Source organism: Pleurodeles waltl, chromosome 10 (genome assembly GCF_031143425.1).
Source record: "Pleurodeles waltl isolate 20211129_DDA chromosome 10, aPleWal1.hap1.20221129, whole genome shotgun sequence".
Classification (NCBI taxonomy): Eukaryota; Metazoa; Chordata; class Amphibia; order Caudata; family Salamandridae; genus Pleurodeles; species Pleurodeles waltl.
The window spans coordinates 6,202,529-6,220,854 of record NC_090449.1 but is presented as its reverse complement, the minus strand read 5'-3'; the positions used below and the strand labels follow the sequence as shown (position 1 = coordinate 6,220,854).

Sequence of the window (18,326 nt, the reverse complement as noted above, 5' to 3'; positions counted from 1 at the left end):
TAAGTCTTCTGACAAGGGTGGGGACAAATCTAAAAATGAGTCTTCATCAGGCCCACAAAAACACTCTGGTGGGGGTGGTGGGTCCAAATCCTCCTTTAATCAGAATAAGGAAAAGAAACCATGGTGCTATTTATGTAAAATAAAAGGCCATTGGACAACAGATCCCAGTTGTCCAAAGAAAGGCACCACAGCTCCTACCACTACAACCCCTACTGCTACACCTAGTGTCCCTACTAATAGCAGTGGTGGTGGGAGCAAACCTACTAATAGCCAATCCAAGGGAGTAGCTGGGCTCACTTTTGGTAATCTAGTTGGGGTTGGTCTAATTAGGGAGACCACAGAGGCTACTTTAGTCTCTGAAGGGGCTATTGACTTAGCCTCTTTGGTTGCTTGCCCCCATAACTTGGAGAAGTACAAGCAACTAACCCTAATAAATGGTGTTGAGGTCCAGGCCTACAGGGACACAGGTGCCAGTGTCACAATGGTGATTGAGAAACTGGTGCACCCTGAACAACACATACTTGGACACCAGTACCAAGTAACCGATGCTCACAACATAACACAAAGCCACCCCATGGCTGTTGTAAATCTCAACTGGGGGGGGGTAACTGGTCCAAAGAAAGTTGTGGTAGCTTCAGATTTACCTGTAGACTGTCTATTAGGGAATGATTTGGAGACATCAGCTTGGTCAGATGTGGAGTTGGAGGCCCATGCAGCAATGCTGGGCATCCCAGGGCATATTTTTGCTTTGACAAGGGCTCAGGCCAAAAAGCAAAAAGGACAGGGAAGCTTGGATCCTGGAACAATGGACCAAGTGCTCCCTAAAGCTAGGGCTAGTAGAAGCAAACCACTTCCTACTATCCCTCCCTCTACAGTGGATTCTACTTCTGAGGAAGAAGAATTCCCTCCCTGTGCAGAACCTACACCAGAGGAGCTGGAAGCAGACACTGCTGAGCTTTTGGGTGAAGGGGGGCCTGCCAGAGAGGAGCTGAGTGTGGCACAGCAAACCTGTCCCACATTAGAGGGTCTCAGACAGCAAGCTGTCAAACAGGCTAATGGGGATGTCAGTGACTCTCACAGAGTTTACTGGGAGGACAACCTCTTGTACACTGAGCATAGGGATCCTAAACCTGGGGCTGCCAGGAGATTAGTGATTCCTCAGGAGTACAGAAAGTTCCTCCTAACACTGGCACATGACATTCCCTTAGCTGGGCACCTGGGTCAAATGAAAACTTGGGACAGATTGGTACCATTGTTTCATTGGCCTAGGATGTCTGAGGACACAAAAGAATTTTGTAAGTCCTGTGAAACCTGTCAAGCCAGTGGCAAGACAGGTGGCACTCCAAAGGCACCCCTTATCCCACTGCCTGTGGTTGGGGTTCCCTTTGAAAGGGTAGGGGTTGACATAGTTGGCCCCCTTGACCCTCCTACTGCTTCAGGCAATAGGTTTATCTTGGTGGTAGTGGACCATGCCACAAGATATCCTGAAGCTATTCCTTTAAGGACCACTACAGCACCTGCAGTGGCAAAGGCCCTCCTGGGAATATTTTCCAGGGTGGGCTTCCCAAAGGAAGTAGTATCAGACAGAGGAAGCAATTTCATGTCTGCCTACTTAAAGGCCATGTGGAAGGAGTGTGGTGTAACTTACAAGTTCACAACACCCTATCATCCACAAACAAATGGACTGGTAGAGAGATTTAATAAAACTCTCAAAGGCATGATTATGGGACTCCCTGAAAAACTCCGCAGGAGATGGGATATCCTTCTACCATGCCTCCTTTTTGCCTACAGGGAGGTACCCCAAAAAGGAGTGGGCTTCAGCCCCTTTGAACTTCTTTTTGGACACCCTGTTAGGGGTCCACTCACACTTGTAAAGGAGGGTTGGGAACAACCTTTAAAAGCTCCTAAGCAGGATATTGTGGATTATGTACTTGGCCTCAGATCAAGGATGGCTGAGTACATGAAAAAGGCCAGTAAAAACCTTCAGGCCAGCCAAGAGCTCCAGAAGCAATGGCATGATCAGAAGGCTGTTTTGGTTCAGTACCAACCAGGGCAGAAAGTGTGGGTCTTGGAGCCTGTGGCCCCAAGAGCACTCCAAGATAAATGGAGTGGACCCCACACAATTGTTGAAAAGAAGGGTGAAGTCACCTACTTGGTTGACTTAGGCACTGCCAGGAGTCCCCTTAGGGTGCTCCATGTCAACTGCCTGAAACCCTACTATGACAGGGCTGATCTCACCCTGCTCATGGCAACAGATGAGGGACAGGAAGAAGACAGTGATCCTCTACCTGATCTCTTCTCTTCCACAGAACAAGATGCTCTTGTGGAAGGTGTAGTTTTGGCTGATTGTCTTACTGCTGAGCAGAAAGATAATTGCATAAATCTCCTAGGACAATTTTCAGAACTCTTCTCCATTGTGCCAGGCACCACTTCTTGGTGTGAGCACACTATAGATACTGGAGACAGTTTACCTGTCAAAAGTAAGATCTATAGGCAGCCTGACCATGTCAGAGACTGCATAAAGCAAGAAGTTCAGAAAATGTTGGAACTAGGAGTGGTTGAGCACTCTGACAGTCCATGGGCTTCTCCTGTGGTACTGGTACCAAAACCCAATTCTAAAGATGGAAAGAAGGAGATGAGGTTTTGTGTAGACTATAGAGGTCTCAACTTGGTAACCAAAACTGATGCTCACCCTATACCCAGGGCAGATGAGCTCATAGATACACTGGCATCTGCCAAGTATCTAAGCACTTTTGATTTGACTGCAGGGTATTGGCAGATCAAATTGTCAGAAGATGCTAAACCTAAGACTGCATTTTCTACCATTGGAGGACATTACCAGTTTACTGTAATGCCTTTTGGTTTGAAAAATGCACCTGCCACTTTTCAGAGGTTGGTGAACACAGTCCTGCAAGGGCTGGAAGCTTTCAGTGCAGCATATTTGGACGATATAGCTGTCTTTAGCTCCAGCTGGGGTGATCACCTGGTCCACCTTTGGAAAGTTTTGGAGGCCCTGCAAAAGGCAGGCCTCACTATCAAGGCTTCAAAGTGCCAGATAGGGCAGGGTAAGGTGGTTTATCTGGGACACCTTGTTGGTGGGGAACAGATTGCACCACTTCAGGGGAAAATCCAAACTATTATTGATTGGGTTCCCCCTACCACTCAGACTCAGGTGAGAGCCTTCCTAGGCCTCACTGGGTATTACAGGAGGTTCATTAAGAACTATGGCTCCATTGCAGCCCCTCTTAATGACCTCACATCCAAGAAAATGCCTAAAAAGGTATTATGGACAGCAAGCTGTCAGAAAGCTTTTGAGGAGCTGAAGCAGGCCATGTGCTCTGCACCTGTCCTGAAAAGCCCTTGTTACTCTAAAAAATTCTATGTCCAAACTGATGCATCTGAATTAGGAGTAGGGGCAGTCCTATCACAACTTAATTCTGAGGGCCAGGATCAACCTGTTGCTTTTATTAGTAGGAGGTTGACCCCTAGAGAAAAGCGTTGGTCTGCCATTGAGAGGGAGGCCTTTGCTGTGGTCTGGGCTCTGAAGAAGTTGAGGCCATACCTGTTTGGCACTCACTTCATTGTTCAGACAGACCACAAACCTCTACTTTGGCTAAAACAAATGAAAGGTGAAAATCCTAAATTGTTGAGGTGGTCCATATCCCTACAGGGAATGGACTATACAGTGGAACATAGACCTGGGAGTAGCCACTCCAATGCAGATGGACTCTCCAGATATTTCCACTTAGACAATGAAGACTCATCAGGTAATGGCTAGTCTTATTGTCCTTCGTTTGGGGGGGGGTTGTGTAGGAAAGTACCATCTTGCCTGGCATGTTACCCCCATTTTTCACTGTATATATGTTGTTTTAGTTGTATGTGTCACTGGGACCCTGGTAACCCAGGGCCCCAGTGCTCATAAGTGTGCCTGAATGTGTTACCTGTGTAGTGACTAACTGTCTCACTGAGGCTCTGCTAATCAGAACCTCAGTGGTTATGCTCTCTCATTTCTTTCCAAATTGTCACTAACAGGCTAGTGACCATTTTTTACCAATTTACATTGGCTTACTGGAACACCCTTATAATCCCCTAGTATATGGTACTGAGGTACCCAGGGTATTGGGGTTCCAGGAGATCCCTATGGGCTGCAGCATTTCTTTTGCCACCCATAGGGAGCTCTGACAATTCTTACACAGGCCTGCCACTGCAGCCTGAGTGAAATAACGTCCACGTTATTTCACAGCCATTTTACACTGCACTTAAGTAACTTATAAGTCACCTATATGTCTAACCTTTACCTGGTAAAGGTTAGGTGCAAAGTTACTTAGTGTGAGGGCACCCTGGCACTAGCCAAGGTGCCCCCACATTGTTCAGAGCCAATTCACTGAACTTTGTGAGTGCGGGGACACCATTACACGCGTGCACTACATATAGGTCACTACCTATATGTAGCTTCACCATGGTAACTCCGAATATGGCCATTTAACATGTCTATGATCATGGAATTGCCCCCTCTATGCCATCCTGGCATTGTTGGTACAATTCCATGATCCCAGTGGTCTGTAGCACAGACCCTGGTACTGCCAGACTGCCCTTCCTGGGGTTTCTCTGCAGCTGCTGCTGCTGCCAACCCCTCAGACAGGCAGCTGCCCTCCTGGGGTCCAGCCAGGCCTGGCCCAGGATGGCAGAACAAAGAACTTCCTCTGAGAGAGGGTGTGACACCCTCTCCCTTTGGAAAATGGTGTGAAGGCAGGGGAGGAGTAGCCTCCCCCAGCCTCTGGAAATGCTTTGTTGGGCACAGATGTGCCCAATTCTGCATAAGCCAGTCTACACCGGTTCAGGGACCCCTTAGCCCCTGCTCTGGCGCGAAACTGGACAAAGGAAAGGGGAGTGACCACTCCCCTGACCTGCACCTCCCCTGGGAGGTGTCCAGAGCTCCTCCAGTGTGCTCCAGACCTCTGCCATCTTGGAAACAGAGGTGCTGCTGGCACACTGGACTGCTCTGAGTGGCCAGTGCCACCAGGTGACGTCAGAGACTCCTGCTGATAGGCTCCTTCAGGTGTTAGTAGCCTTTCCTCTCTCCTAGGTAGCCAAACCCTCTTTTCTGGCTATTTAGGGTCTCTGTCTCTGGGGAAACTTTAGATAACGAATGCATGAGCTCAGCCGAGTTCCTCTGCATCTCCCTCTTCACCTTCTGATAAGGAATCGACCGCTGACCGCGCTGGAAGCCTGCAAACCTGCAACATAGTAGCAAAGACGACTACTGCAACTCTGTAACGCTGATCCTGCCGCCTTCTCGACTGTTTTCCTGCTTGTGCATGCTGTGGGGGTAGTCTGCCTCCTCTCTGCACCAGAAGCTCCGAAGAAATCTCCGTGGGTCGACGGAATCTTCCCCCTGCAACCGCAGGCACCAAAAAGCTGCATTACCGGTCCCTTGGGTCTCCTCTCAGCACGACGAGCGAGGTCCCTTGAATCCAGCGACACCGTCCAAGTGACCCCCACAGTCCAGTGACTCTTCAGCCCAAGTTTGGTGGAGGTAAGTCCTTGCCTCACCTCGCTGGGCTGCATTGCTGGGAACCGCGACTTTGCAAGCTACTCCGGCCCCTGTGCACTTCCGGCGGAAATCCTTCGTGCACAGCCAAGCCTGGGTCCACGGCACTCTAACCTGCATTGCACGACTTTCTAAGTTGGTCTCCGGCGACGTGGGACTCCTTTGTGCAACTTCGGCGAGCACCGTTTCACGCATCCTTGTAGTGCCTGTTTCTGGCACTTCTCCGGGTGCTACCTGCTTCAGTGAGGGCTCTTTGTCTTGCTCGACGTCCCCTCTCTCTGCAGGTCCAATTTGCGACCTCCTGGTCCCTCTTGGGCCCCAGCAGCGTCCAAAAACGCCAAACGCACGATTTGCGTGTAGCAAGGCTTGTTGGCGTCCATCCGGCGGGAAAACACTTCTGCACGACTCTCCAAGGCGTGGGGGATCCATCCTCCAAAGGGGAAGTCTCTAGCCCTTGTCGTTCCTGCAGTATTCACAGTTCTTCAGCCTAGTAAGAGCTTCTTTGCACCAACCGCTGGCATTTCTTGGGCATCTGCCCATCTCCGAGTTGCTTGTGACTTTTGGACTTGGTCCCCTTGTTCCACAGGTACCCTCAGTCAGGAATCCATCGTTGTTGCATTGCTGATTTGTGTTTTCCTTGCATTTTCCCTCTAACACAACTATTTTGTCCTTAGGGGAACTTTAGTGCACTTTGCACTCACTTTTCAGGGTCTTGGGGAGGGTTATTTTTCTAACTCTCACTATTTTCTAATAGTCCCAGCGACCCTCTACAAGGTCACATAGGTTTGGGGTCCATTCGTGGTTCGCATTCCACTTTTGGAGTATATGGTTTGTGTTGCCCCTATCCCTATGTTTCCCCATTGCATCCTATTGTAACTATACATTGTTTGCACTGTTTTCTAAGACTATACTGCATATTTTTGCTATTGTGTATATATATCTTGTGTATATTTCCTATCCTCTCACTGAGGGTACACTCTAAGATACTTTGGCATATTGTCATCAAAATAAAGTACCTTTATTTTTAGTATAACTGTGTATTGTGTTTTCTTATGATATTGTGCATATGACACTAAGTGGTACTGTAGTAGCTTCACACGTCTCCTAGTTCAGCCTAAGCTGCTCTGCTAAGCTACCATTATCTATCAGCCTAAGCTGCTAGACACCCTATACACTAATAAGGGATAACTGGGCCTGGTGCAAGGTGCAAGTACCCCTTGGTACTCACTACAAGCCAGTCCAGCCTCCTACAACTACCCACTTGAAGGAATGATCATCACCCTTGTCATGGTGAACCCTCAGTCACTAAATGAACCTGCGCTCGGCCCTCTGCTGCTGGCACAGAGCAGACAGGACTCATTTAGCGCAAAGTGTTGATGCAGTATCAAAACAGTAATACACTCAAAACACAAAACAATACGAATCCCAAACCAGATTAGTAGAATAAACTACAATTTAATACACCCAAATGACAAAACTCAAGTAAATGGAACTGGAGTCGTATTTTAAAACCTTTCCGACTGAAGTTCCCAGTCGCACAGCCTCGAGGACATCTTAGCAATGGAGGGCTCCCTCCGGGACTCTGTTGACCTCGCGTCCACCACCACCTCTGCCTGCTCCACACCCAATATACTTGACCTGATCCTCCCTACATAGGCACATGCTTCTAAAGGCCCCTGCAGGGCTTCGGGGGGCACGTGGAGACTCACAGGATGTCAGGCAGAGGCCGAACAGCTGGGCCTAGTTCAGGTCCCGTTGCCCCTGGTCTGTAGGGTTTTACCAGGAAAAGGACTCTTGTAGCTTGTTGTATCCCTGCAACTTGAACAGGAGCACACTTCTTTGTCCTGGCTATGGGAGCGAGCATGGCCCAGTCCGTCAGGGTTCCTCTGAGGTTAAGTCCTCATCTGATCTTCTGCAGGTCCAGAGAGTGTTTGAAGTGGGTGCTTAGAGATGCTGCATTTATGCCTCGCACCAGCTGAGGTGACTCCTGGGCACCTCCTGACCCGTGGGTAAAGGTTTCTAGGGCCAACCCTACCCACCTTTCAGTAGTTCCTGTTTGCCTTACTGCAAACAAGGCCCACAACGCCATGTGCAGGGCTTTTAAAAGTTGGAAAAAGTCTACAGTCTCTCTAAATCTGGGCCATGAAGGCTGGGTATGTGTGGGGGGACCAGCAGCAGCCCCCTTCTTAAGGGCAGATGGGCCACGCCCTCCCACCAAGGGTCAACCTGACGGACTCTCTTTATTTTCAGATCAGGCAGCCAGGAGCTAGATATGCCCTAAATGCGCAGGTGACTGGCTGCCTGAGCTGAACTTTGCCGGGCTGAAGATGTCACATCCCGGTAAGAGTGACCTCCTCCGCTCGGCAAAGTGCGTTGAGGTCCCCCCTCATCACGCGGGGAAGCATCAGTGATAGCTTTGGACCTGGGTCCTTCACCTTTAACAATGGAGGTACCCAGGACCGAGTGTCTATTAGTAACTCCTCATCAAAAAGTGGGGTGGGCACAGCAGTCTCACTGTCCCCATCCCGCTCTCTGATGAGTAAGGAAATGCTGCCTCCTCTCATTGGATGAGGACAGCCAAAGAGCACAGGCGGAAGCCCCAACCTCTTAGAACCTCTGGGACTTCCCACCAGAGATGCTGCAGAGGGTGTAGTTTTTATTTAATACTTGTATTTAATGTATGTGTATACATGAGTGTGTGATGTGAATGAATGTGTATGTGTGCATGTGTGTGCATGGATGTGACAGGGGTTGCATGTGTATGCGGGCCCCAGCCCACCTATGCTCCAATTACCGGATGTCACTGATGGAGAGTGTACTGTGGTAACCGTAGTGTCCTCCCACATCCGACAATAAACTTCAGGTCGAGACAGGCACTGTACACACAACAAACCCAGAGACAGAAATCTGGTAGGACAAAAGCAGGGATCTTCAGCAACCGGGGGATCCACGGCAATTGTCTTTGCATCCCATTCTCTCCCTTTCAAGTATGCCCCAAGTAATACATGCGGCTCAAGAGACCTGTCAGCAGGATTTGTCAGTGGGGTGTCCCAAGATGCCTACAGCCCCCCTTCTGAATATTCTGTGCAGTTCAGAGGTGTCATCTCTGCCCATTCAGACAAGCCTCTTGATTGCTGCTGGGAGGCATTTCACACCTATTTGAGGCCAAGCATAGGCTGGAAGAAGTGGAGAGTGAATGCAAGTTAGCCATTAGGAACATCATGCAGGGTAAAGGTAACTTTTAGAAAGTTACTTTTCCTTAATATTTACTACAAATCCAGCTTTTCCATTCAATTGGATTTTCAATAAGTATTAAAAATTGTGGCTTAATTATTTTTCTAGCTGGTCTGTTTTCTGAGATAGCAGTGTTACTACTTGAGTCTGCACTGTTTTTTTATATAGGACAGCTAGGCCTGCCACAGGGAAAATCGTTTTTGGGCCTTTTCACTGTAGGGACACAGTAATATTAATTTTCTACATGACTTTTAAATGCCATGTGCTCTGCCGTGTGGGCTACAAGGTTTACATAGTTGTGACCTACTAATATTTCAAAGGATGGATCTTATCTATCAAAAAGTGTTATTTTAGTTGGTTCCATTGCAGGTTTTAAACTGTGGCAGTCAAGTTACAATGAGTAGACCCCCCAAGCAGTGACTCCCCCCATACCCACTACTGATCCCCCCCCGGTTCCCATACTGAGCCACCCACCCCTGATCGACACACGCACACATACACGCTTACATACATACACGCACACATACACGCTCACTCATTCACACAAACATACACACACGGCCACGACACCCTTCCCACCCCGCATACAGGCATTCACACAAGCACACAGACACTTGCATAAACATGCACACAGACACACACAACACCCCCCCACCACACTCCATTCACACACACCCACACACACAAACACACAACCATTCACGCAAACAATACTCAACACCGCCCGCCCCCGGCAGACGATCACTTTACCTGGTGGTCGCCCGGGAGGGAAAGGCGTCCATGGCACTTGCTCTGCCGCTGGCGCCCCAACACAACACCCCCACGCCGTTTACAATGTTGGAATATGGCGGGCGGTGTTGCTCTGATGTGGCAGGGGCGGAGCAAGCTCCACTAGACCGCCGCCCGCCAGTATGGCTGCTGGCGGCTTCCCCGCCAAATAGTGGCTGAGGGCAGAAGTCATAATGTGGCGGTCTTCAGACCACCAACACTGGCGGACATATGGCGGCAGTGACTTCGGCGGTCCACGGAATAGACCGCTGAGGTCATAATGAGGGCCTTAATCTCCCTGTGCCCACAATTTAGCACCTTGAGACCCGCACCGGTGATTTGCCGCGCTTCACAAATCCTGGATGTATTTATTTGCAAAGGGTGCTGCAGTCCACAAATGACGTTTAACTTCTAGGCCCAGAGTGCACCTTTTACCCCCAATACTAGAGACTTACAGGCAAGTTAAATTTGCCAGTCAGAATTAAGCCAATGTAACCAGGTTTGACGGGGGAGTACCTTCGATCTACTCCTGGTTAGCTGGTGTAAAGTGCAGAGAGGTCTAAAGCCAGCTCAAATAAAGGGTCCAGCAAAAGGGGAAAAATGCAGGCAACAAAGTAGAAATGGCAGATTTCTTGCAAAGGCCGTCCCCAGCCAAGAGCTAGCGAGACTAATCAGTCCCTTGATATATTCCTGGCTCAGGCGAGAGAATGTGAATGATTTACCTCTTCTGCAATTGTCTGTTCTATGCCACTCTGAACCTACCTGTATCCCTCTCAACATCTTTGCTAGCCACTAACCCTGTCCACGGGGACCCTTCTCACCTGCACACCCCACCTGTCAGGCGAGTAACCCGTGGTTAATCAAAGCTGCATCTCAGTGGGCAAACAGTACCACCATGGCCAACAAGGTGATGTTGCTCATTCTGCCCTCCAGATTAGACGTCTGTCCCCAACTCAGTGCAAGCTCTACTCAAAAGGCTGACAACCAACAGAGGTACCTGACAGCTGTCAGTCTCAGGATTCAGACTGCTGGCCATCTGCTGCCAGGTGTAGACTCCAATCTGGGGCCTCAGAATAGGCTGTGCTTCTAGACTCGTGGCTGCCAAGGAGTCCCCCGTTTGCTACTGATGTTTCTGCGGACTCTTTGGTTTCTCAGAGTGGGGAGCTACGCTGTAAGGTGGTTTACACCCTCCTTCCACTCTTCCACCAACTCAGGGCTGACACCCTGAGACTGTCTGTACTCCGAGACTGAACATGTGCCTGGCATCCCAGGACTTTCTGGGTGAACACACAGTCCCCTTAAGGGTGACACTCTGGCAGTATCCTGTAATGGTCTGCATAGCACATTCTCCTGTCCCCTGTCTCAGAGACACCTCAAGCAGCGCTTCTAAGTCAGAAGTGGGCTCACCTGGTCAGTCTTAGGGTGTTCTCCTCTTAGAGCTGGTCACTCCTGACCGTCTGGTCCTCCCACTGTGGATGGCGTCCACCTCCTACACCATCATTTTCATCTGGGCCTCTGCACCCTCCATTTAGGAACAGTACCCCAAGAGATCTGTGTTTTTGGGGCACCTCGGGCGACTGCCCCTCCTGGCTTTCTTCTCGCTAGTGGGCACTCATTGCCAAGGATGCAGTCTATCGGCAATTCTGGACATACAACAACCTTCCTCTGGGCAAGTGCCCCCTCTAAGCAAACCAGGGCCATAATGCAGACATACTCATCATAGACCCCCAGTACCCTATCGACCTGTCCTGGTCGATACTGTCTTGGATAAACCCGGGGTGCTTCTACCATGGTCTGGCTGACACAGGCATCCCACAGAACAGTGACACAGACTTCACTCACAGTGACCTCCTGTAAGCAACGGCTACTACCCTTCGGGATAGCCAACTTAGTTTTTGGATCAACCTCCAGACTAGGGTTACTAGGGGACGCTCGAGCCTCTCCTCTAACAAGTAACCTACCCCTAGGGTTACACTAGTCATCCCTGCACAGTGCCCGCCTGTGGGTGGCTTACGGTTGTACCAGCCGTACCAAAGGCTCATCATGTGTGGCGCTGGACATACTCCAGCTCTGAGCTGGAGTACATTTATGACTGTTTTTGATCCTCTTTGGCTGTTTGAGGTTTAAAAGTTCAGTTTGTGAATAGGAATGAGTTTCCTCTTTTGTGGAATGCGTGCACGTCCCTCCCTAAACGCCTCCTTGCTCCTTCCTTAGCCCCCCTGAGTCCACACTTAGGGCCAGATGTCTCAAACGCGTGTTTGCTATGCAGAAATGCATTTTGCGAGTCGGAACCGACTCGCAAAATGCATTTCCGAGTCGCAAATAGGAAGGGGTGTTCCCTTCCTATTTGCGAGTCGCAGTGGTATGCAATTCCATTTGCGACAGCGTACGCGGTCACAAATGGAGTCGCAGTTACCATCCACTTGAAGTGGATGGTAACCCACTCGCAAACAGGAAAGGGTCCCCCCTAGGGGGCCCTAACTTCGCAGTTAGGGAAGTCGGATAGGTAGAGAAAAGGATAGGCCCGGGGGTGGAACATGTAGGTTTGTGAGTAACATTACGTAGTGTGTTACTAGTACTGTAGTTTTAGTATGATACATACTACAAAATGCAGTTTGTAAATTGGACCCATTGCCTTGTAGTCTTGGTATTTACCAAATTACAGACCCTTTGTTCGACCCTTAGGGCCTGATTTAGATATTGGCGGACGAGTTACTCCATCACAACGGTGACAGATATCCCATCCACCAAAATACAAATCCTATGATATCCGATGGGATTTGGATTTCAGCGGCGGGATATTTGTCACTGTCATTACGGGGTAACTCGTTCACCAATATCTAAATCAGACCCTCCGTCCGTCACTGATGTGATCTGAGCTCTTAGTTCAGGAGTACTTTCTTTAGCACGGGATTTGTACCCCGGGCCTGGCGGAGCTAGGGAGCTTCAGGCGAGGTGGTGGCTGAGCTGGGATTTAGGGCAGGGTTAGGGCAAAGCGCCAGGCTCAGGGCGGCAATGGTTGAGATAGGCTTGGGATGCGGGTGCGAGACAAGCTGGGAGATCTGGTGAAATTGTGGTTGCGTTGGGGTTTGAGGAAGAGTCGGGTAGAGTTGAGCTACCCTCTGGGTAGAGGTGGCTGAGGCAGGGTAGAGGCAGGTGAAAGGGTGGAGGTGGACAGCTTGCAGTGGTTGCTGCCTTTCTACAGCTCTCCCTCCTCCTCGTTTCAGGCCATTACTACGGGACCCGCCGCCCTGCTCCTGTCACTGAAGACTGTGCCATGACCTACAGAGAGCTTAGACGTCACATCTGGGGTCCTGGCCACCGGTATTTATCCATCAGTGCTCAAGACGGTGTTGGCGACCAGAGCGATGAAGGCGAGCAAGAGGAAGAGGAGGATGAACGCCCTGGGGTGATGATGGGTAAGCAGGCACCTTGTAATCAAGGACAAACAGGTAGGCGGTGACCACTAGGGGCACGAAGCAGGTCCGGCTGGACCAGTCCTCATCTGAGGATCCATCATCAACAAAATTTGCAGCTCCAGCAAGCTACTGACCAATGAGCATCTCCAGGAGACTACTGACCAATGAGAAGCTCCAAGTTACTACTGCCCAATGAGCATCTCCAGTACAAACCAATGAGAAACTCTAAGAAGTTACCCATGAGCAGCTCCTCTCCTGACCAATGAGCAGCTGTAGGAGGGGAACAAATGTGCAGCTCAAGGATGCTACAGACCAATGAGAAGCACCACAAGCATCTCCAGGAGAAACTAACCAGTCAGAAGGTGCTGGAGACTACACCAATCAGCAGCTCCATTACTAACCAATGAGCAGCTCAACTGGTAACCCATAAACAGACCCACTACTGAGCAATGAGCAGCTCCAGGATGCTATTAGCCAAATAGCAGCTCCAAGTCTGACCAATGAGACACACTAGTAGATAACTGACCAATGCACATCTCCAGGACACTACTGACAAGTGAGCTGCTAAGTAAGTCTACTGACCCATACTCACCTCCAGGAGATCTGACTGCACATTGATCAAATCCAGGAGATCTTTTTCACTGATATGGCTTCAATAAACCATGGAAGCCAGCCAGTGGATGTATCCAGGAGATTTTATTCACCAGCATGGCACTCTAAGAGTTTCTTCCAGACAGTGCCATTCTCTGAGAGCCCTCTCTCTACCAACAGCCCTCTCAGAGTGACACAATCAGCCAACAGCAGCTCCTAAACGTTCCACGACTACTGCATAACTCTGAGAGACCATGAAACTAGAGCCCAGCCTACTCAGAACCCCCCGCGTTTCCTCAGGTTGTGAAGACCACTCTACCTTGCACTTCCTGGAGAGTTGGTGAACCCCTGAAGGCTCAGCAGGGGGCTCTTGAAGGTGGTCCTTTGGCAGAATCTGCTGTAAGGGTGAAACTGGCCAGCACTGAGAAAATGTACCAGCCAATGGCCAATTTTGAGGGATCCGACCAGCCAATGGCCACGTTTGAGGGATCCTATAAGCCAATGGCCATCTTTGAAGGATCCTACCAATCAGTGTATGAAGGATGATTTGCCCAGTAGCAAATTCTTCTACCACTGTGTGAAAGGAGCATATTGGCAAACACTGTTCCTGTAAGACAGCCTCGCATATGCATTAGTAGTGCACCACCAAGACAGACCCGACTTTAGAACATGTGCAATACCAGCACACTGGCATCACAAAACCCCCTAGTAAAGCACCCACACCAAGTTAGTAATATCCAAAAGTATTTCATGATTAAAATGTCTCAGAAAAGACAAAAATAGATGGCCCCGATTTACAAAGGTAAACTTAGACCAAAAGTCTAAGTATAGACCAAAAGTGTAAACTTAGACCAAAGGTCTAACTTTACTCTTAGTAAAGTTAGACCTTTGGTGAAAGTTTTCTCTTACCATTGTGAATCAGGCCCAATAAGTGATTGCAGAGTAATAGTGTTTAATTGACAGTTCCATCCCATGTGGCTTCTCTATTCTGCATGGATAGTCATTGAAAGTTCCTGTGCAGTACACACATGTCCACTGTGTGCTCTTCTCCTCAAGCCACACAGCACGACTCCCAGCTCCAGGCTGCCTCTTACTTTCCGCTGGGCCGGAGGGGCCCTTTGAGAGTCAGTCGCTTTGCACAGGCAGGCACAGTTTCCCATGAGGGTGTCTCTGGCTTGAGCCTCCACGGCAGACAGTGCAGCTCTATATTTCAGAGTCCACCTCTGCCTATAGGTGGCACCCGTCTGTCCAATCTTTAGTTGTTGATTCAGAAGTCCTCGCCTCCTCTGGTGACCATCAGCCAACCGGCTAGACACCTGCGATCCACCTCCCTCTTTCTCGCAGACACCCCCGGATCCGCCGATCCAACAGCAGAGGGCGCTCCTTCTCTTACTTGGCGGCCAAAGCTTGGAACAATTTAAACATACACCTCAGGAACGCCGCATCACTCCTGGAATGCAGAAAAGGACTCAAGGCATGGCTGTTCGAATAAACAGAGCACCCCGAAGCAGCTAGCAAGTCCAGCGCCTAAAGACGCTCAGAAGTGATCTGCAGCACTTTATAAATCCTGATTGATTGGCGGATATCAGTTCACAGTGTGTGTAAGTTAGCTTTGCCATTCACTCTTCAATTCCAACATAAAATCTTCACCAAGTCCAGTGCCAGACCAGTTACAGCTGGTCACTGGAAGCATCTTTGGTTGCTCTGTTATTTCCTGCTGATTCAAGAGGGATCAGGCCACACTGACCCAAGGGGGGGGGCACATCCCCAGCCAGAGTTCAGCAGAGTCTGTCCTCTTCCAAGTCCTGTCCTGCGCATACCTGCTGGCCTGACCTCTTCTCAGGCCTGCAGCTGTGTGCCATCTCTTAGGGGCCTCACAAGATGGAGGCCACACACAGCCTCCCTCTTTCCCTCTGGAATGGTGGCCTCGTTCTAGTCTTTCCGGCAAGAGGCAGCAGAAGTGTGATATGTTTGTGTTTAAGGGATTTATAAGGCGCTGCTCATCACCTACGGGCCTCAGAGCACTTGTGGAGAGCAATGAAGGTAGAAATGGTGAAGCCCAGAATGTACATAATAACCCAGGGTGTGGGGGCAGCCTGAGGCGTCTGACTGGCAGGTTGTGTGCCTGCGGCTGAGAAACTAAGGGGCATATTTACGAGAAAGTGGTGCATCGGTCCCGGTGTGCCACTTCTCTTGTGCCACCCTTGCCCCACCTAACGACACCATGGTTGCACCATCATTTCACTACGGTTCACCATGGCAGTCGTTACCACAACAGCATCAGAATCTGTGATGCTGTTGTGGCGCTTTGCTGCACTGGCATCAAGAATGTTGACGCTAGTGCAGCAAAGCGCAGGAGGCCATTGATTTCAGCAGGTGCGTCATTTAACACCTGCCTCGAGCAAGCGTTAAAAATGATGGAAAAAATGGCGCAGTGAAATCTAGTAAATTTCACTGCGCCATTTCTTCAGGCCTTCCTCCGTCGGAGCGCCCCCTTGCATACGTTATGACTGGCGCAGGCATAATGTGGTGCCAGGGTTGCAAAGTGGTGCAGTGCATGCATTGCGCCACTTTGTAAATCTGGTGTGGGGGAGAAGGCCATCTTGGTGTCAAAAAGATGACACTGTGGCTGTGCTAAGGCAGCGTAAGGGGCAGGTAAGTACAGCAGCTTTACGTACGTAGACCCCAACGAGGCTTACAACTTCCATTTACATTTTTAAACTGAACACATGCACAGATAAACCAGTTAGTGATTTCTTGAAGCGCGGAGTGAAAATATCAGCTGTGTCCGCGATGCAATGATCTCCTCTGTGGATCGCCTTATCGACTGACGGTCACAACCACACCTTTGTGGACTCTAAGGAGGTTTGGAGTGCGATCACAATGAACTGAAATTGCATAGAAATTCTGTTTGTCTGTTTTGTGTATTTCTATGTGTTCAATGTTGTTTTAAGCAGACTTATGTTTCTATATGTCGGATGATTAATCCAACTAGCTTTAGACTGCTGCACTGTCTGGATGAGGTATAGTTAAATTAGTTTAAATGAATGATCGTCTTTACCAGTGACTTAGTAAGGTATTCACTGCTGTATGAATGGTCGTTATCTTTCCCTGCTATTAACCACACATTTCTATATACCTCTATTTACCCAGGTCTAGCGGGGACACTAAGGTTGGCCTCCGTTTTTTCCCTTTATGTATTTAGGCAATACAGCACATTCCTGTCCTTTCCACTGCACAGGCAGTGCTTTGGCAATAATGCACCAACGCAGGCACCCGTGCACCATGGTGGCATTGTTTTTGTGCAGGAATGGCACCTTCTTGCGCAAAACCAGCACACACAGAAAAAGGAAAAAAGGCAATGAGAAATAAAGATATTTCTCCTCAGTGCTTCTTCCCTGGGAGGCGTAGGGTTTGACGCACCACACGTTTACAAGGCCTTTTAAAACTAGGGATTGATCCAAACCCATGGGTGTTGCGTGGGAACACCCACCGCAATGCCCATGTAACGCCCCCGTGACGCAGTGTAAGGCAACGAGGCGACTTGCTCTTGTCGTACCCCATATCCATGAAAAAGCCACGCAGAGTGGCTTTGGTCGCCTCATAGACATGATTTCAAGGTTTGTGACAAAAAGTGACGCAACAGCAGAGCAAGTGGCTAGTAAATATGGCGCATATTGTTTATATCAGGTAATGGTTACTGATCAAGCTGTTGTCTATACCTGAATGTCTTTCCTTTGGGCAGGACTTCGCGCCGCGACTTCAGGGGGCTGTCCCAGTCTGAGGCTACAGAATGGCACTTTGGGGCTACGGAGGGAGATACCCGGCTGCGTCGACCCTTCGAGTGCAAATAAGGCTTCTGGTGCCCTATCCTCAAACTGGAAAAAGGAAACTGTAGAGAACCTGGGCCTGAAGTGAGTCCTCTCTTTCACCATGCCCCCTCCAGAGGTCCCTTGGTTGCAGCTCATTGTCACTCAGTGCTTAATTTGTAAATAAAAACGTGCCGGTGCCTAAAGCCCTCCTCCTAAACATGCAGCTGCTGCAATTAAATGTGCGAGCACGGAATACTGAGGCAGCGTAATCCTGAAGCCATCTTGAGCCTCTTGAATCCATTTACAGCCACTTCCTGCCCCTTCAGCTTTCTCCTTTCTCCCTTTGTGATGCTTTTTCGTTTTACTCTTCCTCCATCTTTCCAACATGTATCTTTTGCTCACAGTAAATGCTTGAAACAGAAAAATAAGTGCCAGCCCTCAAAAATAAGTGCTGGTGTCCCGCCTCGCACTGGCTCAAATCAAGCACTGATGTCACCCCAGAGAGTGCCCGGGAAGAGGGGGGCTCCCAGAGATGTTACTCATAGAAACCCAGTCAGGCATCCCTCACCTGGTCTGGTGTAGAGATGCCCGGGGACGCCTTGTCTGGTTTATAGAAATCTGAACCCCGAAGGCCCCTAGGAAAGTGGGTATAAAAAAACCAAAGTCCCTTTCCCTCATTTCTGATGAACCTTCATCTGTTGATGCTGCTCAGCTTCAGGGAGAGAAGAATGACCATAGTACCATGGTGATCATCTGAGTGACTGCATTTTTAAAAGTGATAACTGAGCATTGCTGCAATGTTTGAGCTATTAAATATGTTTAGAGCTGCCAATTTGGTAGAGTAATTGTGGAAAAATATGTCATTATGGGTGGCCCGATTTTTACATGAGGGGGACACAGCACTAAACTGTTTGAAGACCACTGCATCTGTGTGTGCTCTCTCACCATCCT

At 49.4% G+C, this 18,326-nt stretch overlaps 1 protein-coding gene across 4 annotated transcripts in view; it reads left to right on the top strand.

Moving 5' to 3' along the window:
• The window catches only part of LOC138260874 (membrane-associated guanylate kinase, WW and PDZ domain-containing protein 1-like), a 420,255-nt gene that overhangs the window by 56,312 nt on the left and 345,617 nt on the right, over nt 1-18,326 (top strand). For all 4 annotated transcript variants that reach the window (XM_069209316.1, XM_069209315.1, XM_069209317.1 and 1 more), the window contains 2 exons: nt 12,781-12,972; nt 17,309-17,477. In XM_069209316.1, the coding sequence (XP_069065417.1) occupies nt 12,781-12,972; nt 17,309-17,477 (361 nt within the window). The remainder of the gene's footprint in view (nt 1-12,780; nt 12,973-17,308; nt 17,478-18,326) is intronic.